This window comes from Ixodes scapularis, unplaced genomic scaffold, assembly GCF_016920785.2.
Source record: "Ixodes scapularis isolate PalLabHiFi unplaced genomic scaffold, ASM1692078v2 PGA_scaffold4__175_contigs__length_147842914, whole genome shotgun sequence".
NCBI lineage: Eukaryota > Metazoa > Arthropoda > Arachnida > Ixodida > Ixodidae > Ixodes > Ixodes scapularis.
The window spans coordinates 24,979,141-25,004,905 of record NW_024609879.1 but is presented as its reverse complement, the minus strand read 5'-3'; the positions used below and the strand labels follow the sequence as shown (position 1 = coordinate 25,004,905).

The 25,765-nt window shown below is 46.2% G+C and overlaps 1 protein-coding gene across 1 annotated transcript in view; it reads right to left on the bottom strand.

Annotated features, from left to right (window-relative positions):
* Positions 1–25,765, bottom strand: part of LOC115328897 (A disintegrin and metalloproteinase with thrombospondin motifs 16-like) — a 177,962-nt gene that overhangs the window by 42,095 nt on the left and 110,102 nt on the right. Inside the window, exons 10-11 of the mRNA XM_040205357.1 lie at positions 14,737–14,848; positions 5,329–5,496 (exon numbers count right to left, since the gene is read on the bottom strand). Coding sequence (XP_040061291.1) covers positions 5,329–5,496; positions 14,737–14,848 — 280 coding nt within the window. The remainder of the gene's footprint in view (positions 1–5,328; positions 5,497–14,736; positions 14,849–25,765) is intronic.

Here is a 25,765-nt window from a genome sequence, read left to right as displayed (position 1 = left end):
GCCAAGGGAATTTCATCAACAAGGGCAGCATTTACAGAAGAGTAAAGCTATACGCACTCATAAATATCGCCAAATGCCTCAATAAAACAAAATGTTCAAAAAAAAAAAGAACAAAAAAAGCTGGTGCACAGCGTATCGAACCCGCGACCACTCGCATACAAATCGGGCATCTTAACCACTATGCTACGCCTCCGCTTAGGAAACTCGCTTTGACCATTTGGTTTATACGAGATGCTTCGGCTACAAATGCAGTTAAGTCGTCAGCGTGTTATGCAAAGCACTCGTACATCACTCGCCGTACTTCAGTTCTACTCATCTGCCATGTAGAGTACTTTCGCGTCGTAGAGCGATCCTTTTGTTCGCGCGTCACCGGCCCAGTAGACCTGGTACACCTTGGCGTCTTCAACTACACCGCTAAAGTCCCTTACATCGTCGGAACTCACAACAGGCTGGGTCTTGTCGAGTAGAAATTCTACTAAAACATAAGACATTGTAGAGCCCGGGCAGGATCGACAGGTTGGAGCGAGCGGGCAAACAAAACGAGTCGAGAGCGATCGTTCATGAAAGCTCGGCGAAGTGTCGTCTTCGGCGCTTCGGCGGGCTTCTGATCAAGGTTGTCGGTCCGTTGCGTGTCATATCTCTAACGTCAGCGGTTTTATGGGCTCACGTCCCGAAATCGTTTTCTCGTGCATAGATTACTTTTTGTATTCATAGATTTGACGAAATAGTGGTATCCGAACGAACTTTACGTCCTTTGACCGTACGTCTGTTTGCACGTCAAAGCTTTTTGACGTACAGTCAGAGACAATCGATGTACAGTCAGAATCGCCACCAAGACATCCTGATGGCATTTCGCGGCGGCCGACTGCCACCAGGAAACCATCAGAAAGCCGACAAGCGGAGTCTGACTGGAGTTTGGCTGTACACTCTAAGAAAAAAGGGAGCGCGACTTAGTCCCTCGGGGGACTAAATGCGCTGCCACCACCATTAGTCCCCTAGGGGAGCAACTGTAACGGGAGCAACTGTTGCGCCCCGTCAGTTAGTCCCTCGCACTAGCACCGTTGGGACTAACTGTTGCACCCTTTCAGTTACACCTCGAGGACCAACTGTTAGGCCCTTGCACTTGGTCCTTTGGGACCAACTGTTACACCGTTTCAATTGAACCTCGAAGACGAACTGTTAGACCCTTGCGCTTGGACCCCTGGGACTAACTGCTACACCGGTTCAAATGAACCCCGAGGACTAACTGTTAGGCCCTTGCACTTGGACCCCTGGGTCTAAACGTTGCGCCCTTGGATTTAGGCTTCTGGGACTAAAGGTTTATTTTTTTTCATTTGGTCCCGTGCCACAAATCTCCCGAAACGAAATTGTGGAGTTCAGGTTAAAAGTAGCTTTATTGCCTCGTAGATACACATCGCATTCAAGGATGACTGAAGTCAAAGTTCCAGGGCGGTAGAATCCACGATAAGGCCAGATTCCGAAGAGCGCACTTGCGTCGACGATGGCTTGGACACTGGGACGTCTGCCCAAGTCGGTCGTGGTCCCAGCACCGCTTATTGGGGCTCCGGCAGCTTCTTTCCTGTTTGCGAGGAATTTGGATTATTAGTAACAGGGCAGCATTAATACCGAATCGCTTGACAAATATATGAGATATAAGTTATAACACACGCATAATAAATTAACAAATAGGCTGCATAAGTGATACAATGGTTCACATCCAACACGCAGTCTGTTGACAGCAGACCAGCGCAATATTAGATTTTAGTAGCCCGTTCGCTGCGAATTACAGACCCAGCGCGTTCGTGCTCAAACTATGCTTCAAAGTGACGGCATGATCTCCCGCCATCAACGCGAAAGTCTAGTGTACAATCGAATAAATGTCTCCATTAATGCCGGTTCTCACACGCAGCGAAGCGCTGATGTAGCGCTGCTCACGTGTCATGAGCTACTTTTCGTCTGCCGTGAGCATGAGTTTTGTCGGTGCGATACAAAGCTTTTGACCGATCCCGTCAGCACGCGCTTAGCGTGCTGACGGGCATAACGCAGGCATAACTACAGGCATAACGCAAGGTCAGCGTTATGCCTGTAGCGCTCCGCTGCATGTGGACAGGCGTTTATGGTCAAGCGATCCTGCCAGGGTCTGCGAAACACACACACCCACAAAAATAAGCCATCGGTAGAACTGGCGTTTCGCTCGATACGATAGAATATGAGGTCTCTGTGCCGCATAACAAAATCAGCAACCGGGGTGCCAAAAAGAATAGAGCATGGCGCGCGCTTTGCAAGCTAGAGAACGCGCTCAAAAGAAAACACTTTCTGAAGCCACAGTTACTAAATACACCATAAACAGAAGCACTTCGACATACCTTAATCGAGTTCCCTTGGCTTGCGACGTCAGAACAGATCAAGTGCAGTGCTTCAGTACCGCGAATCCAAACCCGATCCCGGCATGATCGGAGACGACACAAGGCGACCAGCCTCCGACGAAGGCTGTATTTCGACTTTCAACTTACTAAAAACAGGTTCTTTTCAAACAAAGACACTTCCCGTTTTCCCGACGGACCCCATCTGACCAACGCCCAACCCTCCGCGTGTACAAGGAGCAAAGAATGCGGGGTAGGGGATTGGGGGGAGGGGGCAGTGCGCGCAGAAGATAATCTCTTTTCCCACTCCCACTGCACACGACACAAGGACACCGAAGAGCTCCAAGGACGGGAGACGGTCGCCACTTTCAACACGCCGGTCGAGTGACCTCAAGCAGACACTTCTTTTTTTCTTTCTTTTCTCTTTCTCTCTTAAGCATTTTCAACTTTCTCAAGTGGCTTTTTTTTTTTTTTTAGTTTGCATTTGTTTTGTATTAGTAGGGTGCTGCCAGGTGTGACGTTCCGGGCGTGGTTCGTTCTTCGTAGTTCATCTGGATTGTTTCGGAAACAGCGACGACGATGGCATGAAGGCGTCTGGATACTGCCCCTGAATGTGCTCTTTAAGTGGAACGTGCCGTGCATCAAGTGTGTCGTTGCGGATTTTAGTTCGACATTGGACTACCCAGAAAGGTTTGTCACACAGAGACGGAGGCGCGTTCCCACCGGCGATGCGATCTAGCCGCACGATAACTTCCATCGCAAAAGCGACCATCGCGGGCAAAAAGCGACGCGATTGGAGCAGTCGCTTCTCGACTCAACTTTTTTGCGATGCGATCTAGTCGCGGAGCGGCTGAGCAAATCAACGGCGTTCGGAGCGAGAGTTTTCGACAAACGACTCGCCAACGAAGGCGTTGGACTCGCTTATCGCACACGCCGGTGTGACCATCTAATTTTTTTTGCGATGCGATCTAGTGGCATCGCGCGACTGCTTATATCGCCGGTGGGAATGCTCAGTTTTAGGGATTGAAATGACCATTTATTCTGACTGCGAGACTCCGGTGTTAAAAGCGTGGCTTCTACAAACTGTTAAGTTTCATTTTTAAAAGAAAAAAAGTGTTAGTATTTGGAGGTGTTGCGTTTGGATGAATGCACATTTTTTGCGCGAAGGCAAATTACGTAAATGGGACTTCTGGAATGTCAACAGATCGTTTTTGAGGAGATAGTTGGAAGAAGTCGAGTCAACACATTCGTTCACTCGCTTTCACACAACGCGTGAAGCTCTACCATGCAATGTCTTAACGTTCCTGGCACATTAAACAAATTCGCCAGTTTCGTCCGAGTTTCGTCAACACTTTCAGCCGTGCTGGGCTGAGTCTCGCCGATCCCCAAGACAAGCGAAATAGCATCCGTCCTCCTGGCGAACATTCCGTTTGCATTCGGGGACTAAATCATACAGATGCACCCTGTCTGAGGGGGTCTAATGGATGCTTTTGCTCGCGCACGCCTATCGGTTGGTCCCAGTCGAGCGCAGTTAGTCCCCAGCTTTTGCGCACGGTACCTAGCTTGAGCCAGATGGTCCTTTCGAGGAGCAACTGGGAGTTCAGAGGACCAAATGCTGCCGTTAGTCCCTTGAGGTCAACTTTTTTCTTAGAGTGTAGGTCAGAGTAACTTGTTGGCCAATCAGTCATGCTTGACGTACAGTCAGGCACAGTCAGCGGTCCACTAGAAAACATTGACTGCCAAACAGCGTTACATTGATGGATTTTTCCTTCGGGAGGGGCACGCCCGACGGCGGACGGACATACGGACATGGCTAGCCCCTAAAAAGAAGACAAACACACTGCTGATGCGTTTGTACTCTTTTCACCCTCCCTCTTCTCGTGTACTTTTATAAGTACAGCTGGCACCTTCAGTAGTGATAATGATTCGCCCATGTTGCGGTCATGATATCCTGAACTTCCGCTTTCCCAAGTTTAGGTTGGTCGTGTAGCCTTCGACACCACGGAGCTAGGGGGATACGCTATGGATTGACAACAGCTAAAAGAAATTGTCTAGTCCACGCAGCATTGGTGACAACCCAATAGACCGAACTCCGGAATACATGGAAAATACGGAATTTTCCCGAACGGCGCGTGAAGAAAAGGTGCTTTCTCTAGCCGAGTGGATCTGTCTACAAACGTAATCTTGCAAAACTTGTGAAAGCAAACAGAAGACAAACGAGCCGGCCACACGGATGGGTCGCTTGTTGGACGTCAAATTTTGCTTTACCACAGCTCCTAGTCAACCGGGCGCCCCCCCCCCCCCTTTACTGTGTGCTACAGTCGGGTCGCTCTAGTGATGGCTTGGTCGGCACAAACTATAATTTGGAAATTAGAGGGCATCACTTAAGTTCCTCTATGCTTTTCTATTTAGTGAACACCTTGATACGTTTATCGGATTGCTAATATTCTCGCACTATTGTGCCAGTTGCATTTAATTCTGCAACAATATGTACTAATGGCGTCCCGTCTTCTCTATCCAAAAAAATTGTATAATGTATGTACTTTGTTTTTACTAAGCTAACTGTGTATTGGAAGCTACATTCTATGTATAACAGTCTTCCGTCCATCTATCGTCGCATGAGCACAGTTCCCGCCATGGCCACATGCAAAGAAAACGGCCTGGCGCTGTGCCGGTTGGTTTGACAAGCTTCCTTGAACACCAGCTGAATATAGAGAAAACACAGAAGTACCAGCAGTGTGGTTCCTTGCGTTCTACTCTCCTTCGCGTTTCCTCTACGTTTAGCTGGTATTCAAAAAAGGAAAAAAAAAAAAAAAAACGGAATCAAGCGACAAGTTGCGTGCTTGGTGGTGCACCAAGCACGCAACTTCCAACTTCCTGTCACGTTATGGGTAAACGTTTTGTACCAGGCTCAAAGCAAACCTTATCATGCTTAATATTATAAAATTTGTGATTCAATACTTACGACATAAATGCAGTCATATGTTCCCTGGAACAATTCGAGCACTTTCGATTGCCGGGCTCTGAAGGATGCATAATGAAGTGGTCATTCCTTCTAACTTTGCGGCAGTTGTTTCTTGGCGGAAGATATTTATTCCACGTATACGTTTTTCCATCGTGAGGCGCCCCAAGACTGCAATATTAGGAAGTAAAAATTGAAATCATTAGCTTTCGCTGGGGTGCATTTACCCCTTCATACACAGGTCTACCTCCTTCTTTCTCTGTGTGAATCGTTTTTTTCTCTCCTTTAATTCGATGGTTCACTGCTAGTGACCCGTGGCAGATTAACTGTGGGGTTCATTACTTTCCCAATGTGACCCCATAATTTTCAATAGAAGTTCTCTCAAGTATAAAAAAGACCAAGCTCCAATATCTCTCTCTTTACAAATCACAAAAGAAAATTACTGTAAATTTTATGTCCTCAGTTTTGTGTATCGAAATACAGATCGCATATTTTTATGACTACTTACAATTGTTTCTGTGTAGAATCAATTATCTAAACATCACCTGTACGCACAATTTACGACCCTCAAACTTGGAAATATTGGATTTGTATTTATAACATATTTCGTGGGCTGGCAGGAGGTAAATGAAACACATGAAAAAAGTGCCCGTACGCCACACAGGTTTGGCATGGCAACACAGATACAGAACACTAGAGTGGAAAAGAAAGATGATAGGAATGTTAAAGCAATATTCACATTTATGTTCAAAATATATTAGCATTTTTTAAGGATTACAAATCTTTGTTTTTAGCAAAATTAAAAAAAAAATGTGCCGGTGTTGCTTTAGGAGATGGAAGATTTGGTGTCTTCCGCTTTGTTCGACCTAATGCTGTACATATTTTGTTGCCGAGAATCGAATCCGTCTCAGGTTATCCCATACAAAAATGGTCTATGGACGTCTATGGAAAATCCTATGGTGAGCTATCACCTTCTATGGCCCTCTATGGTCAGCCATAAGAAACCATAAAACACGCTATAGCCACCTAAAGAAAAATGTATGTCTTCAAAGCTTTAGAATCTCGACCATTCCGATTTCTATACCTGGCTATAGAATAGTTTATGACTACGCAGCTATAGACTCGCGACTATTCAATATTCTTTAGCAAGCTATAGACATATGTATGTCCTTGATGCTATAGATTCGTGACTATTGAATGTGCTTTAGCCGGCTATAGAGTGGTGTATGTCCCTAAATCTATAGAATCGCGACTATTGAATTTTCTTTAGCCGACTCTATAGCATTTTATGTCACCGAGGCTATAGGCCTCTGACCTTTCAATGTTCTTTAGCCGGCTATAGAGTGGTGTATGTCCCTAAACCTATAGACTCGCGACCATCGAACTTTCTTTAGCCGTCTCTATAGTGTTTTATGTCACCTAAGCTATAGGCCTCCGACCATTCAATGTGCTTTAGCCGACTATAGAGTGGTGTATGTCCCTAAATCTATAGAATCCCGACCATTGAATTTTCTTTAGCCGACTCAATAGTGTTCTATGTCACCAAAGCTATAGCCTCCGACCTTACAATGTGCTTTAGCCGGCTATAGAGGGATGTATGTCTCCCGAGCTATAGACTCGCGACCACCCAATTTTTTTAGTCGGCTCAATGGTTTGCTTAGGCTATAGGCCCGCGACCCCCTTTTTTTTTTTTTTTTTTTTTACTGCAGATGTACGAAAGTGGAAGAGAGTCATTCATGCGCTCGATCGGGGCGAGAATTTTCTTCAGCCAGGTTAACGGGGCGTACGTCGCCGCGGCTATACGTCCGCGATCACAAAAGCTTTGCCGGCTGCTTTCCCTGCGCATGCATTGCCTTATTTCGGCGTTGACGTCATCTCAATCTTCCGTTTTTTAGCTCTAATTATCTGTCGTTTCCAGTGTATTTTGTAAGTATATGTATTTCGTAGCGCGCCTTCTACTTTGTCCGTGTCCCTGCCATGTTTGTATTTCTTTCTGCCTGTTCTGTTAAATATATTTAATGTTTTTTGTGTATATTTCGTCGCTCTCGACGCGGCGTCAAGAACGCTGCTTACGCCACTACAGAGGTGAGCTTTACTCTTGTCACGACGGTTTATCGCGCTATAAAGCCGTCTATTGGACTCGTATAAAGTTTCGAGAGGGCGGTTTCGAATGCCGGTGCACATGTCATCGGTGTAGGTAGAGCAACGACGTAGCAATCGCGACGCGAGTGCTGACTGCGCCTCGATCTGGCCGGCCGCGCTCGCTCTGTGGAAATGTAAGCTTGGGACTCTCGAGCCCTGTTAGCTTACTGAAGATGCAAGACACTACTTGGCCGTCGCGAATCCTTTGCCCATCGAATGGCTTCGAAGCCGTTCCAGCGCCCGGCGTATACCCTACGCAGTGTCCTCCAACAACCGTTCGCACAGCATCGGAACCCTCCGTCTGCGAGCCCCGGCGGTTCGCCGTCGCGGGGATAACGTTCGCGGAAGTTCATGTTCGCGGTGTTTCATGTTCGCCGCAGGAGTTCATAAAATGCTCCCATTGAAGTCGCGACGATAAATCGTCGGCGCTCGCAGACTGCCAGTAGGCTCCGGGCGGTCGCTGACAGGCGCTGCTGCCTAGGGTACGCCGAGCACTGGAACGTTTTCGCCGGCGTTCGCAGGACAAAGATTCTCAACGACAAAGCAGCGCCCTGCATCATCAGCAAGTTAATGCTGCTCGAGAATCCCACGCTCACATTTTATCAGAGTGAGGCGCAGTCGTCTCTCACTTCGCGATTGCTGCGTCGTTGCTCTGACTAAACAATTGACAGTTCTCTCGAGACTTCATGAGCGTTAAATCGACGCGTCTATAGCGCGATAGAGTGTCGTGACAACAAAAAAAGCGTACCCCGGCAGGGGCGTGAGCAGCGATGCAATGTCCGTCAACGCCCATGTCGAGAACGGAGAAATATACACAAATAACAGCCGAAAAAAAAATTAATATCATCAGGCACGCGCTACCCTAGGTGCGTTCTATTATCTCTGTGTTCTGCGAATTCAACAAATCAGCAAGCGCTGTGGCTAATTTCTCTTCTTTTTCTTTAAATTATGAGACATTAAAGTCATTAGAGCTTCTTGGAGCACACATCCCCACCATGTGTCATCATGGTGCTCAGAGATTGTAATTGATGGCAGTGATATAGACTGAACTCACGGATGAAAAACGTATTACGGCACAAATTTCTTAAACCACGCAATCATAGATGCCACAACGATGCAAAGATTCCCAAAATTTAAGTTTAAAAATGCGAACCTAACAGTGTACACATAACTCAAAAGTGCTTGGTAAAAACAAATATATATACATATATATATATATAAATATACATATATTTATTTATTTATTTGTTTGTGGACATCCTGCGCAAAGAAAAAGTATTCGCCATTAATTATTCATTTTAAATTATAATGTGGGCTACAAGGCGTAAAATATGATATCTTCAAATCTGCCTCGTTTTGGGTCACTTCTGGGAAGTGCAGCTTTAGAAAAAAGTCCAAAAGCTGGGGGGCCTTCATGGAGCTGTCCCGTTCACTCGGTAGTGACAGCAGAGTAGACGCTATGCGTGTTTGAGGCCAATGATGTCTCCGGTTAGGGTCCCGTGACAACTGTCTCGAAGCTGGTGATAACGCTAAACACGGCACCTGCCTTAAGCCCAAGGCCACACATAGCATCTACTGCACTATCAACCTTGGCTCGAACTGTCAACAGGATATAAGTGATACATTCTCTCGCTGTTTTCATTGTTGGTATGCGCCTGAAGATTAGTCTTTGTGATCGCACCCCCGTTCTGGCCTTGAAGGAGCTCTGCTTTTCAATTTTTCTGTTTTCTCTCTTTCCTTAAAGGGAAGCTGAAGCGGTTTTAAATACGAGAAAAAACAGCTGAGCCTAGTTAATGAAACCTCAGCCATCACGAATATCGTATTCGTTTGGTCATTTTCTGCGCGGATTAACCGGAACAGCGCTTTCAAAGTAGCGCCGAAGCCACGCCTCTCCGAAGCAGAGCGAAAGGGGAGAGAGGAGGAAGCCCGTCAGCCGGCGTCACAAAAGGACCGGGTGGGGGACCCCGCCGCGGCTGGCCGCGCTTTCCACGTAGGCTGTAGTGTCTTTTCGAGCCGTCGTTGTTCTGCCGCTGCATAGCGCTTGCTTTTATCCGTTGACCGGTCATGCTATGGACTCGATCGCTTTACGTGCTAATTGTTCTCTTGTTTGTTCACGTATTCGCAGAATTTCCGTGGCACCGAACCAACTGACTCGTGGTGTTGCACGGTGCCGTACTCGTGTAGCCGCCAGCTTTCATGAACAGCGCTCGTCGCAGTTGTTCTTCCCGCTTACCGTCTTTTCCACTTCGTCACCGAGATTTTAAGGGCGTAGGTTGGTTTGAGCAAGCACACCGTTTTTTGTTCGAAACGGGTTTCGGACGGCGCATATGAAAACTATGTACGTATGGGTTTGGGTCTGAAGAAGGTTCGCTTGAACCCGACGCTCTGCCAACCATTTTTGAAAGTAAGAAGTAAAAGTCACAAGCAAAGTGGAAACGTAACTGGGTAGAAATTGTACGTCGACTGTTCTAGAAAAAAGCTGTTACGTTATTAGAATTGTGCAGTGTGCTAGAAAAGCCGCGATCATTTAGCCGAACAGCGGGTTTCTACTGGCTCTCTTGTGTTAACCGCCTTATTAGTGTGTTAGTGTTGGTTTCTTATATTGTTGAAGTGACCATATTTTCCGGATCGACTCCGGTCGGGGAAGTCTGGGAAACAAAAAAAAAAAAAAAAACAATTTTGGGTAGCCCAAGATTATTTTCTTTTGCTTTTATTCTACTCGGCTACCCAGTCACTTAGGAGAGGAGGGCTTGCTCTAATAAGTAGTCATGCAATTCATAATGCGACTTTCACGGTGCAACTTGTTTTAACATCAACTTTTTTTTTTTTACCGTTGCTGACATTATTTGAGGCCACATATTTTTTAAACGTAAACATAAATTTGGTTAAATTTTCCTTCCAAAAGTTCATATACTTTTCAGGAGAGCTTTGTGGAAATACAAAGCATGTGACCTTCTGTTCTGAATTGAGTTCTTTTTTTACAAGTTACGCAGTGTTTTCCGTATAAAGTTTGTGTAATGCAACAATTCTTTGTGCCGTAGAAATGCGATCGGACGATTATAATGCCTGGTGGCGGTGTGATGCAGTAAAAAAAAGCTTGGTAGAAGTATGCGAATGTAGAGACCCAGGAAGCTTTCATGAATTCGACATCAAATTAAGGGGTGCCGGGCACACATCTCCGCTTTTTCTAAAGCTACAATGGCGCAATAGTTTGTGGCAAACAAACTAAACGCAGCAGAGGGTACCGCTGTCACAAGGATGCAACTTCTGCGCAGTTATTCGCATAGTGCGCAAGGACATGGAGGTGGCAGAACGGCGACCCTATCTTATCACCCGTCTCATCTCAGGGGAAGCTCTCCCGTCGCCCTTCAAACAACTTCAGCCTTGATAAACAATGCAGCCTGCACGCTCACGCGTCCAGCAGCTGGCAAGGACGAAGGCCGATGTGTGCAGAATTCTTGTCCTCTGGCGACCGTTTTGGGGAGGGTCACGCTAATCCGGCTTTAGGTGTCCCGTCAATAGCACTCCGTTTATTGTCAACATTTTAGGTTACAATAAGTAGCAGTAAGTACGTTCCTGAAGGTACAAAGCCAGCCATCTCGCGTCCGCGCAAGCGGCTCGTCGTCTGTGTTTATTACTGCGGGGGTCATTTTCCTACCTTGCCAACGGCTGAAACGCGTACTTTGTCACGTCGAGGGTCGTCTGGACACATTCCTCTTTCGGATCCACCGAAAGATTTCGAAAAATCAGAAGCCGAACCCGATTTACAAGAGCAGAAGACCCGGCGCCCGGCTACTTCCGCAAGCGACGGAGCAAGCGAGAATCGAGATGGTCCTTTTATGACGTAGCGGCGCGTCACGCGTGGCTAGCCAATGGCGTGCCGCTGCGGCGATCGCTTCTGATTTCTTCGCTTTTTTTCGCGTTTAGGGATTATTTTGGGTCAAATGGTTGTGATATTTGGACTCAGCAGGCACAAACACGTCAGAATCAACCATTAACTCTTTTTTTTCGAAAAGCTCTTCAGCTTCCCTTTAAGCTAAAAGCATTGTACAAGGTGCGGACTCGGCGGACCAATCAACCGTAGACTTTTTATCGCTTCACTCCGCTCTCTGTGCGCATGTAACGGAAGGAGCGTGATCACGTGGTTTGACGGATGACGCATTAGCCACTGCCAATCCCGGAATGCTTGCGGACCTAGTTTCGCGTGTCGTGCGGCCCGCGGGGCTGCTGTGGATTTCGCTTCTATGGTAAAAGGTATCCCGATCGAAAAGTCCTACCCGTATGTCGGCAACAAGCGATTTCTTCAAAGAAGCCCAAGACATTCTTGTGATGCGTTCAGTGTTCGGTTCGGCAAATGACAGCTTGTGCTACATCGTGGTGAATCTTCACGGATCCCTTCCTTCTCGGTTTTGTGTTTGAGTGGTTGGTCTGCAGTGCCCGTGTCGACGTATATTTCGGATTACATCTTTCAAGTCCGGTATTTTGAACGTAAGTGCGCTGCAACCTACTCGGCGACAATTGACCGTTCTGTAGTGTCTATCTCCTGGCAGTGCCTATCTTCTGACAGCTGGGAGAATAATTTCCCCGTAATTCTAACGCAGTCGCCTGCCATTAGCTCTCTGAAATCATGTGAAAATTGTAGTTAGAATACTGACATTCTTATTCTCCCAGCGTTTTGTGAAAAGACGTTTCATGGACACACGTTTAGTCGGCACTCGTTACGCGAATTGCACGCTGCAGGGACATTTCGTCGCGCCTGTATTCCTGAAGCGCGTGCTCACCGACTCAGCCCACCCATTCACGCCACTTCTTGGCAAATTATTACAAAAAAAAAAACATATTTTGAGTTGTTTATAAACGTCACGTGTTGATGAAACGATCTCGATGAAACGTCTTTTGATAAACTGATTGCAGCGCCAATGAGTGGCGACTGGCATTAAAATTTCGGGGGGAAGGGGGGGGGGGGGGAGAATTCGGCCGGCTGCCGGGGGACTAGACACTACCCAGGAATTGCCTTTTGGTTCTTGTTTGCTTTGCAATATTCTCAGTTGTATAACAGCTCAGTAGTACCTCTTCACATAATAGAGATTGCTTAGTGTGTGCTTGTCTACAGAATGGGCTGTGTGTAATAAACTTCTAGGAGATTTGAAAACAATACCTTGTGTCTGTTTACCTGTGCTTTTGCAAACACCTGAGTGGGTGCATTTGTTTTTTGTTATTGTTTTGTTGAAATGTTAGCTCTTTGTTTTAAATGGGGCTATGAAGTTCGGCACGTCTCACAAGGTTTTTTTTTAAAGATGTCCAGTGACAAATAATTTGTTTCACATTTCATACGATTGCGGTAAAAAGAAAAACTACAGGCAGCTATGGCACGATGGTAAAGAGACTCATAAGACGAGCTATAGAATGAGCTATAGCGGACCATGCAAAGAGCCATAGGCGGCTAAAGAAACTATAGGAAAAGCCATAAGCAGCTATAGCACGGTGTCTAAAAAGATCCATAAAGTAAGCCATAGAGATCTATATAGCAGACCATACAAGAAGCTATAGGCGGCCGTAGCACGATGGGTAGAAAGAACCATAGGACGAACTATAGAATGAGCTATAGCGAACCATACAAAGAGCAATAGGCGGCTAAAAAAACCCTAGGAAAAGCCATAGGCAGCTATAGCACGGTGTCTAAAGCGAACCAGAAAGTAAGCCATAGAGATCTCTATAGAAGACCTTACAAGAAGCTATAGACGGCCAAAGGAACCAAAAGAAAAGCCATAGGCAGCTATAGCATGGTGTCTAAAGCGAACCATAAAGTAAGCCATAGAGATCTCTATAGAAGACCTTACAAGAAGCTATAGACGGCCAAAGGAACCAAAAGAAAAGCCATAGGCGGCTATAGCATATTTTCTAAAGAGACCCATAGATTAAACCATACAAAATTCGATAGCCAAATTTCTATTGAAAAAGCTATAGACAACCATAGGGTAGACCATAGGAAAAGCTATAGACAGCCATAGAAGCGGCTATAGCTAATTGGGCCAATTTTCTATAGCCGGCCATACAAAGGATTTTCTATAGCCGACCGTAGACCATTTTTGTATGGGATACGCAGTATCACCTCTTATTATTTTTCTTTTACAGAAAAGTTGTAAAGATGAAAAATTACTTAGGTGTGGTTGATATCTGTTACCTGGTGCTTAGTTGATAAAGGATGATTCTCAAAATAACCGACTGCACGATCTTTATAAGAACAGTAATAGAAATTAAAGTAGATTTATGGGTAGTATATTGAACGGTTTAGTTATATAAGAGAGACGTCGTTATTCATGAAGTAAGCTGATCGCGATGAAAAGAGCTCAACCGAGCATAAATGCATGTACTGCCTCGTGCAGAGTCAATGAAACTACACAACACACACAAGCACACACACACACACACACACAAACACACACACAGACACATACACACACACACTTTGGCGATTCAGCCTTAACGGTTTGCACGAGCGGAATCTAATGCCGATGTCACACGTATATAGCCCGCTTTGTTCTCTCAAAATTGTGTATTCGTATTTTTGTATATTCAATTCATGCTGATTTATGATAAGCTATGTGAATAAATGAACTAAATAATCTTTTGATACGCTTTTATATGTCAGAGTAGTATTGCTCTGGTTATATGCGTCCGGTACTTAGAGAACAATTTTATTTTATTTTGACATTTTGAGAGACGTACGAAGTGCTTTTAGTGTTAAATAGATTACCACAGACAGCAACCTAAATATCTGAGTTACCTAATTATTTTTTAATCATTATGTAGTGAATGAAAGACTAAGTATTTCCACTTTCAATTGCTTAAAACCAAAGTGTGGCAATTGCTATGTTCAGAATTACAGACAAAGCAACAAATTTTATTGAAAAATAAAACTACGATATGGAGTATTACAGAATGCTTAAAAAGTGGCGGGAATGAACATTTAACTGCTTTATTTGATATCAGTAATGTTTATTTGCCATATAAAGTACTAATGGGGGAATGTTGAGTATCGGGACACAATCCGAGATCTGTATCTCGGACACAGCCCGAGGCACACATTTCGGACCGTATTCGGAGATCCGTATCGTAGATACAAACTTCCGCGTAATATCGGAGTTTTGTATCTCCGATCGTATCAGCACCGATTAGAAGTGCAGAGTTTCAACATTCGATGCTAGAAAGGAATAGAAATTTTAGTTATTTCTCTCAACAGACGACAAGCTCCTTAGTTAAACTTACGCATGTCCCAGTTCGTGTGGCAAGAGGCTCACCATCCCAAACGACATGGGGACGTCCTCCACCATTAGAATGCTGTAATTGGCATTGCAAACGCCACCGAGACGAGCCTGCCCTGAAATAGAAAAACAATATTCAGATTTTGTCAGAATAGAACTTTTGAAAGTACTAGCATTCTACTTTTATTACTTTGTTGCGTACACTCGCGATCCAATCGAAAGACAAGACGCGTTTGCCAACAGCTCTTTACTGATAATAGAGAGTTTTAGGGAAACGTCGCGAATCTTAAATCGGCACGGAAACAATCAACAATCAACGTGCGCAAAAACGCGTCCTCATTTCAATGACGAAAATGCAATTTAGCTTGGCGAAACAGGTCTTAGTGTCTGTATGACCGACATTTAAGCCTATTCGCATACTTGAGGAAAAACCAGCAAATAATTTGCCGAGTAAGAACGTAAGAAACAAAAATTGACTAAACACGAAAAGGTCCTAAGCTTGTATTTCTAAAATAGTATCATAAACCCCCTGAAAACTTTGATATGCTAATTTGGATTGGTTGTCGAGAACTAGAAGAGAAAAAAAGGAAAGTCGTTTAAAAAAAAACCTGTACCGCCGGTTAGAGCGCAGCTCTTGAGTAGGATGGAAGCGTACTGAGGGATACGTGACTCCTTGAGGTCACGTTACCTCAGGGGGGTAGTGTGACGTCAGGGGGTTCACGTGACCTCGGGGGAGGGGGTCACGTAACCTCAGCCGTTCCCGTGACCTCAGGGGGGTCACGTGACTTCAGGGGGTCACGTGACCATGGGGGGAGTCACGTGACCTCGCGGTTACGGCGACGCCACTCAAGCCTGAAACGGGCCCCTAAGAGCTGCGCTCTAAAAGGGAAAAGATGGTCGAAGTGCAGGAGAGGTGGTGCGCATGAATCACAATCTCAACCTTATGATGGGGAATTTATCGCTTGTATATTTTGGGGAGAGGCGACGTCTTGGGTGGTCTAGGGAGTTCCGTATAAAAGCCATGCATAAATGTTCACCTGAGTTTGAGGCGCTATCTGTACGAATTCTTCCGTATCAGGGTTTAAAAATCATAATACAAAAATTGGGTTGGTTGACGAGAGGTTTGGGATGCGAAGTTCTAAATGTGAATTGACGTTCAGATTTTTTTTTTTTAAATCTTCGTGTCTTCTTGGTGATAGTAGTAGCGCCTCGGCGAGCTTACTTGTCAGGTGACTATTTTTTTCATACTTCTGCTGCAATTTTCTTTTCGATAAAACAAAAGCAAGTACTAGAACTCGACTTACATGTTATGAAGAACAGAGTCTCCAATCTGTAAGCACTGCCTCGTGTCCCTACCATAGCGTGAGTCAGAGTACTTACGATCGGTAGCGGTCGGTTGGGCCCATTGTATAGACTACTACCGATAGACTACTACTGTTTGTGTGTGCTACATACGTGCTTCTCGACGGAGTCAGCGACGAATGACTGGCTAGAGTTTTTGTAACATAATACAAAGGTCTGCAAAAGGGTAAGAATGTGCACCTTTTTATACAAAAAAAAAAGATAATTTCCAAAAAGAAAAAAAAACGCAGCAACGATAGGAAGCTATAAAATGCTGTCGCAACTTCTTTCACGGAGCTGCCACTGCAGGCACCGAGGAGACACATAAAATAAATTTAAAAAGAAGGTGAATGAGTGTTTTAATTGCCTTATGGTGTGACACTAAACGTTATAAATATTAAGAAGAGAAAAAGCAAAATTTCCAATTGCTTGAGCCCAGAACTCCATGTACCGCAAGAAGGGGTCTCGGCCCCCTTGGCTCCCAGAGGAAGTTAAGACCTCGGACATTTCAGAGGTTTATGAACTATTGACAAACGTACGTTTAAGGGCTTTTTCTTTTTCGTTTGATTCTCTTTCTTAAGATCTTCCTCGGCAAAAACCTTTATGCATCAGTCCCCAGGTACGCACCCACACATCTCTTGGATCGTGTTTCCAGCCTCTTCGTCTTTTTTTGGCGCAGCGGTGTAGAATTCTTGTGAATGAACCGTGTACTCGTTTTTACACACGTCATTTGCGATCGTATTCGTACCGATCGGCTATGCAGAGGTGTTTCTTAACTCTCTACTGCCTTGAAACGTGGACCGTGCTGTGTGTGTGCTTCGCGAACCAAGCGTGGTGGGGCGTGAGATAAGGCATGTAAACGAACACGGCGGGTGCTCCATGATGGTGCCAGGGGAAGTGGCCCACGATTTCATGTTCACCTTCAGGCCTGTTGTCACCATATTCACGTGGAAGGTTGGTGAATATATAGCATAGCTATAGATAGCACTAAAACATTCCCGGATTCTAGACTTTTATCGAATCCGGTACTTGCGATTGTTTTATTTATGTCGTAAATGAATTAGTAAATACTAAGTGCTGTCAGAGGGCGAACATGCTTATCAAGATATAACACTCACCTAACTTATATACAATTTTCGCCCCCTTCAATAAATTGTTTTAGGCTTCGCCTGTGTGATCTTACCGCGATCGCATTGGTTCCTGGTTAAGATCTTCCTACCAGTAACGATATTCTTTGAAGCGCCGACTGCGTAACGGTGCAGAGCTCAGAAAGCGAATAGCGGCGCACAGCAGAAGACTGGACTGAATGACCCCATTCTGTTCCAGTAGAATCTGCATTGTCATTTGTAATGGCTGTTGCTACTTGTAAAACAAATTATAAGGGACTTTACGACCGTCACGCTATAAGCGCCCCCTGAAAGTCGCTGCATTGAACCGTGTGATATAGAACTTGATTTTTAGCCGAACATCCGAATTCCGCATATGATTCGCCAAATACTTCAGACACAGTGTCATTTTGGAAAAAGAAAATGAAACCTAGCACCCAAGTGTTGACTGTGGAGATTGCCACTGACCCTTATCTGTTCACTGCCCAAACAACTTTCATCTTGATGGTATTGTGGGTACACGGGTGCGTGTGTCATCGTGCCGTAGCCTATTTCTATCGCGCAATAAGATGCACATTAATATTACCTACGATATTTTTTTGAGCTTCACCAGTCTGAAATAAGAACTTATGTCAATGACGCACTTCAATTTGATGACGATCAGCGCAGACAAGTGATTTACTTTTGGTTTGTCTGTACAGGGAAGAAGGGGAGGGGGTGGCCGCTAGCCATTTATAATTCTACTAGTCCTCCATCAAAGTTCTACCCGTTTTTAAACTTCGGTGCCGCTCAAAATCTTAGTTCCTCCTATATCTTCAATACCCTATGCCTCCTCAAGCATCGTGAGGACCTCTGTAGCAGATTTATCTCCTTTTAAGCAAAGTTTCACTTTCGTTTTTTTTTTGTTTGTTTTTTATTCTGAGCAGGATGTAACTAATACACCGCGGCTAGATAGTACGTTGTAAGCTTTCTGATCTGTGCCACTCACGCCATAGGATGATAAATATTTTGGAAATTATTTGCTGACGTCACCGGCATGTAACTCTTGCTCTTGGCGATCAGAGGGTATAGTGGAGTTTTATTCTGATACTCCTTCAGGTATTTATTCAGACAAACACTCGAGGATTCTTATCAATTATATGTATTTTCGTTTGACTACGTCAGTGCGCAGTATACTTTCACATTCTATTAACCCGCACTTTACCACGTGACACAAGTGTTGTAATCGAGTTGTGGCTGGCGCAATGTCTCGGTCTTAAGCTAGCCGAAGTTTTCTCGATGTGATATATTGTCGAGCGGTACAACGAAAATCATTGCTTGCTTCGAGATTTGGATATTCATTTCTTACAACTCTATCGGTTAGTGCCCCTCTCGTTCAAAATCTAGCTAGATTGTTGCGGAAAATTTTATACGCGGAAAGATAGTACTATCGTCGCCAGGCATTTACTCTTCCAATCGCCATAGCCCCCATGTAGCCCTCCTTCGTTCGTTGGTGTTTAAAAAATTTGAAGGACAACGGCCTTGCCTTCGCCCTTTCACGTCACCTGCGGCCAAGTGCGCTAATGGTATAATGCCATGCGCGTCGGCGAGCAAGCGCATGCGTGGCCGAGTGGTTACCGCGCTTGGCTGTCGCGCGGAAGGTGTAGGTTTGATTCCCCAGTCAACGGACTGTGTCTTTATTCATACTTTCAACTTGGCATTCTCGTTAGGTCGAGAACATTCCCGTCTGATTAAGTTCCGAATGTTCTACGCACCGAAAGCTCTACGTCGAATGATCCAGAAACCTATGAGGGTACACAAGGGACTCCGCAAGGCGAGCGGAGTCAGTCTCGCCCCAGCGTTTGACTTTGCTCTTACGCCGACTTCGACGCCCGCGGTGCTCTCTGTTATCTTCTGTTAACTTTCTGTTTTTGGGCACAAGTTCGCCTATTCAACGTTTAGTTTCTTCAGTTTTCATCACCTCATTCGTTGTCATTCGTGAAATTTGGTGGAGGTGCTGGGTAACGCATGTCCGTGCAGCGTTCCCTTCCAAAAGCCCGCAGTGCAAGTCCGATTCCAAGCCCAGTGAGAAGACCACTCAACGCGGAACCTGAAACTCGGATCAGCCGCCGCACCAAGGGAGAGGGTCCTGAGTACGGTTTGCAGCTGGACAAGCCCAAGCCGAAGAAGACGATGATGACCAACCAGTCGCAAGCCCCCGCCGCTTCTCCCGTCATCTACCTGCCCGTGGCACCGCGGACGCCTGCCCCCTTCCATGGTGAACTTTACGAAGACGTCGAGGATTGGATTGACCAGTACGAACGTGTCGCCCGCCACAATGGCTGAACCGACGAGCAGCGTCTGCGAAACGCGTATTTCTCGCTCGAAGGAACTGCCAGGTACTGGTACGAAAATCACGAGCCTTCTTTGACATCGTGGGATGTTTTCAAGAGCCAGCTGAAGGCAACATTTCTCAGTCAACACCGGAGAGAGAGGGCCGACGACCTGCTGCAATCCAGAACCCAGGACCCCAATGAAAGTGTCACGAGCTTTGTGGAAGACATCCTTCGTCTGAGCTCCCGCGCCAACCCTCAGGCCACCGAGGAAAAGAATGCTGGCGTGAATGACGACATCTTTAGTGGACTTGTACGCAACCCACCGACGACCGTTCAACGATTTGTCACGGAGGCGACGAACATCGAGCGTGCTCTGCAAACCCGAGCCAGCCACTACCAGAGGCTACCCGGCGTCAACGCGGTTCCGCAGTCCCCTTGTGACCTCGTCCACGGCATCCCGGGTATTCGAGAGCTTATTCGCGACGTCGTCCGGGAGGAGCGTAAGAAGTTTCTGCCTACTGCAGAGCGCCTGGCCTCAATCTCAATTGCCGAGGTTGTTCGGGACGAGGTTCAGCGAGTGTTCCGTAAGGATGCCCCTATCACCGTGGCAGTACCGGATGAGCCGATGCTGACCTATGCCGCAGTGGCCCGACGGCGGCCGCCAGCTGTTCAGCATTACCGGGCGGCGCCACGACGAGACTCACCAACGCAGGCGTACCCCCGACGCAACGACGATAAACGTCAGTACGACCACCGAGACCAGCCGGCGCCAAGGAAAACCGACGCGTGGAGGACAGCGGATCGACGACCCCTCTGCTATCACTGCGGTGAAGCCGACCACATTTACCGTCGATGCCCCTACCGAGGACTCGCGCTGCAAGGATTCCACCCGAACGACCCACGCCCCCGTTATAATGAACGCCCTAGGGAGATCGACGAGTACCTGCGACGACCTCAGTCGCCCGAGCCTGCGTCCCACCGAGAGTTCCGGTCGTCGTCGCCGCGACGTCCAGCTTCGCCGATTCACCGACCCCGACGTGAAAGCCTGTCACCCCTCGCTCCTCGCCGGAGAAACTAAGCGCTTTAACCCCTGGAGGTGGAGTTGCCGAAGACGACCGACGTAGACAGCCTCCAAGAACGACAGAGCGCTCCCACTCTCCCGACGCTACGCATCACAACGACGCTCCTGCATCGGTGTCCAACAACCTAAACGTTGTTATCGATGGCCTCAACGCATAGACTACTCAGTCTTGAGTGGGAGGCTCTCCCGCCGCCTTCGAAAAGTCATGATGCCGTGGGATGGACCACAAATAAGAACCGCCGGAGGACACCTCATTACACCATCGGCAGATGCACTGCTCGCGTCGAGATCCATGGTAAGACGTGCCCTGTCAAGTTCGTTGTTCTGCAAGACTGTTCGAGGGACTTTATTCTCGGAATGGACTTTCTTTGCGCGTATGGCGCCGTCATCGACCTCGGAGCAAACCGGCTAACTCTACGAAATCCTGTTTCACCACCGAAAAAGCCCAAAGCGACGTCATCCGCGGTCCGTGTTTTCGTGCCTGTCGGGATCACCGAAGCTTTCTGCGGCGAAGTTCTGCTCGAGGGGAGCCTCCAGTTGCTTCTAGGAAGAGGAATAGGTGTCACGAGAAGAGTAGCTGAACTTCAGGATGGCCGCACGTTGGTCTTCGTGACGAACTTCCGGAACGAATTACAACACGTCACGAAAGGTGCATCCGTTGGCCACGTCAAGGAACTCCAGAGCTCCGCCGAAATCGCCGCCCTTACTGGCCAATCCCCGCCACCTCAGCAAGACAGTACGTCGCCAGCGCAGCTCGACATTCACCCTAAGCTCCCGGGCCCGAAACGAAGTCAGCTGATTAACCTCCTCGCTGAATACCGTGAGTGCTTTGCGACGTCGTCGAATGAGCGCCAAACCGCCGTTGCGAAGCACTGCATCGTTACCGAGGACGACGCGCGCCCTGTGCATTGATCGCCATACAGAGTCTCCGTTAAAAAAAGGCAGGTGATCCAGGAGCAAGTTCTATAGATGCTGAACGACGACATAATTCAGCCTTCAAGTAGTCCTTGGGCCTCTACAGTCGTACTGGTTAAAAAGAAAGAATAAATAAAAAGTCAGTCCGTTGACTGGGAATCGAACCTACACCTTCCGCTGGATCATCGTCGCCACAGATTACCTCACGCGGTACGCCGAAACGAAAGTCCTTCCTTCCGGAACTGCTGTGAAAGTTGAAAAGTTTTTCATTGAATCTATTGTCCTCCGGCACGTCGCTCCCGATGTCTTGATATCAGACCTTGGATCCTCGTTCATGGCCCAGCTGACACAAGACGTCCTTCGTCTCAGCCACTCCAGCCATCGTCGCATCACGGCGTACCACTCGCAGACCAACGGGCTGACGGAAAGATTCAACAAGATCATCGCCGACATGATTTCCATGTACGTCGACGTGGAGCACAACACATGGGACGAGGTGTTGGCGTACGTCACCTTTGCCTACAACACGGCCGTGCATGAGACCACTGGGGTTACGCCCTTTCAACTGGTTCATGGTCGCAAAGTGACGACAATGCTGGACGCGATGTTACCCCACGAAACTGCTGTCGACGGAAGTGACGACGCCCAGGTTGTTGCCCAGCGCGCAGAAGTCCGTCAGCTCGCCAGACTCCGCATCCAAGCCCAACAAGGCATCGACACTGGCCGCGACAACCTTCGTCGTCGGGACGTCCACTTCCAGCCGGAGACAGGGTGTGGGTGTGGACACCGATCTGCCGCCGTGGTCTCTGCGAAAAACTCCTGAAGCAATACTTTGGACCCTACAAAGTGCTTCGTCGACTCGGGGATGTGAAGTACGAGGTGATGCCCGACGGACACGGACTTCATCACGCCGCCCTCAACGACCGGAAGTCGTCCTCGTCGTCCGCCTCAAGCCGTGCTGCGATCGATAGGACTGTGAATTGTGTTGTTTTGCACAAGTCCACGTAGTTTGCCATTTTTTTTGCTGTTTTTGTTTCCCGACACATCGCATCGAGACGATGCGCTTTTAAAGGGGGGAGTAATGCCACGCGCGTCGGCGAGCAAGCGCGTGCTTAACCGAGTGGTTACCGCGCTTGACTGTCGCGCGGAAGGTGTAGGATCTATTCCAGTCAATGGACTGTCTTTTTATTTATTCTTTCAAGTTGGCCTTCTCGTAAGGTCGAGAACATTCCCGTCTGATCAAGTTCCGAATGTTCTACGCACGGAACGTTCTACGTCGAATGATCCAGAAACCTACGAGGGTTCATAATACGGGACTCCGCAAGGCAAGCGGAGTGAGCTCGCCCCAGCGTCGATTCTGCTGTTACGCCGACTTCGACGCCCGCGACGCTCTCTGTTATCTTCTGTTTCCTTCTTATTTTTGGGCACAAGTTCGCCCCATTAAAAGCTTAGTTTCTTCAGTTATCATTGCCTCATTCGTTGTCATTCCTAACAATATCGTCCCCTCTACCTCTGGACTACCCCCCCCCCCCCCCCCCGGCCCGCCTCTTCTCCGGCAACTTTGCATGGCTATAATTATAATGCAATTAAATGCAAAGGTGCAAGCGAGCTGGACAAGAATGACGAAAGTAATCCCTGGAGAAGGGGAACAAGAGGGACAAAGGACAAACATCAATCTCCAAACACAGCTAGGTGACTGGTGAGCGACCGAAAGGAGATTTATGTTTGTCCTTTGTCCCTCTTGTTCCCCTTCTCCAGAGATTACTTTCGTCATTCTTGTCCAGCTCGCTTGCACCTTTGCATTTAATTGCATTATAATTATAACCTTAAATTGCAAGCTTCACCCTTGTTGGTGTTCGACTGGTGGCAGCTGATAAAACCCGTTTGCTCTACTGACGTCTAACCCCTGGATAGCTCAGTTGGTAGAGCGCTCCACTTGTAATGGAGAGGTCCCGGGTTCGATACCCGGACCAGGCGGATTTTTTCGGTCGCTCACCAGTCACCTAGCTGTGTTTGGAGATTTATGTTTGTCCTTTGTCCCTCTTGTTCCCCTTCTCCAGGGATTACTTTCGTCACTTTGCATGGCGCTCGCTCACGTTTCAGCCCCCCCCCCCCCCCCCCCCCGTTAGATTCAACCAGGAGATGAAAGATACACTTTCCGTACGGGAAGCGGGTGTAGCAAGTGCGCCGCGCTGTGCAGATAAGACGGGAGGCAGCAGCAGCACGAGAACTGCAAAGGGCGCAAGACCAACGCACGAGAGGTTGTGTATCCCGGGCACCACAGGCCAATCGGGCCAATATTGAGTATATCTTCGAAAAAGAGTGCCATCATCGGCCCAGTGTTTCCTGCCTGTAACCAATACTGGAAATGTTTTAGGCATATAGTGCCATGATCGGCCCCATCATCATCTAAATCAGCAATATTGAGAATCAATTGGGGTTCATTTGGATAAATTGGAAACCACTTCCAATATGGTGCCAGTGAGCTACCAATGTCATCCAATATTGGATGGTCATTGGCACCCCAACGGATAGATTGGATACAACATACAATATAGTTTCAATGAAATTCAACTCTTGTTTTTTATTAGGCAGTCATTGTCACCCTCTTGCATAAACTGAAAACCACTTTTAATGAACTTTCAATGAGCTTCTAATATTGTCAAATATGGGGTTTACTAAACCTCCTATTGTATAAAAAAGCATTTTTGTTCAATAAAGAATTCAAGCAGAATAGTCTCCCGCTCACAACATAACGGAAAGGGATATACATGCGAAAGACGTCTTTATCAAACCGTAAAGCAAAATATTTTGAAGGACCATTAAAACATTTTGTAAAAATAACGAAATTGAAATAGTCGCATTACGAAAACGTGGTTAAATGGAATTCCAGAAGTATTTTGCAAACTCACACTTCCGTACGCTATGTATGCTGATTTTGAATTGGTTCGTCTGCCAATAGATGAGAATGCAGGAAAAAATAACACTAGACCAAAATCACATACCATTCAGTTTCGGAATTTGTTTTCAGTGCTTACGATACTATAAAAGTTCCGCTGGAAATTTATCGTAATGCAAACGGTGCAAATATGTTTTGTGTGTGAAAATATTACGATAATTGTTAAGGAAATTCGGAAAGTACTGACGATAAACAAAGAAATGATTCGTCAAAACGACAAAGACGAAGAAATACAGGAGAATGGTCATGAATGCTACATATCTCTAAAACCATTCAAGGAAAACAAGGTACACGATCACGATCGTTGGACTAGAAAATATAAAGTCCCAGCCTGTATGATTTGCAATGACAATTATTATGCCTCAATGTTTATTCCAGTTTACTTTCATAGCTTACCCGTATATGGCTGTCATTTATTTATTTAAAAAAAAAAACACCGTGGGTTACGACAAACCAGATTGGAAGCATTAATTGTAAGAACAGTTTAGGAAACATTGGAATTGAGATTTGTGGCTAGTTTTAAATTTGTCAAAAGTTTTAATGAACTCATTTCAAACCTAACTAAGAAACAGTTAAGAGAGGCCTCCAAATACTTCAATAATTCCATCCTTTTTCAAAAATGTTACTCCACTTTTGATCACATAGATTAGCGTAAAAGGTATGATGAAACCGGATTTTTTTAAAGAGATATCTTTGCAAGTAAGATGACAGGCGATGAAATAAAAAAAAATACGAAAGAGGATTAACCTTTTATACAAAATGCTGTAAAACACTAGGAAAGTATTCTGATCTTTATCTCAAACAATATGTTTTATTGCTCACAATAGTATTCGAGAACTTCCGGGATGTATGTCTGAAAACATGTATTAGAGCAATGTTTGTTCTATAAGACTTTTGTGTAGCGTGGGAGATGGTGTTAAAGATGTATAAAATTAAACTTCAAAAGATTACAGATATGAATATGTCCCTTATGATAGAGAAATAATTAAGAGGTGGAATGACCAATGTAACACACAAATATGCGGAAGCAAATAATAAATATCTACCAGATACGATCCAACCCCACCATCAAACTATCTAGTTAGATGCAAATAACCTAATTGGATAGGCGTTATCCCAATCGTAGGCCTATGCTGATTTCGAGTATATAGATCCTCATGTGCTCCTAGTAAAAGAATATGGTTACATCCTCGAAGTCGATCTTAAATACCCCGAATAATTACACGATATACATAATGATTTTTCATTCGCACCATTTAAATGAACTGAAAAAGTTCTCTTAACTGTAGGATATAAAAATAATTGCGTCGTTCATT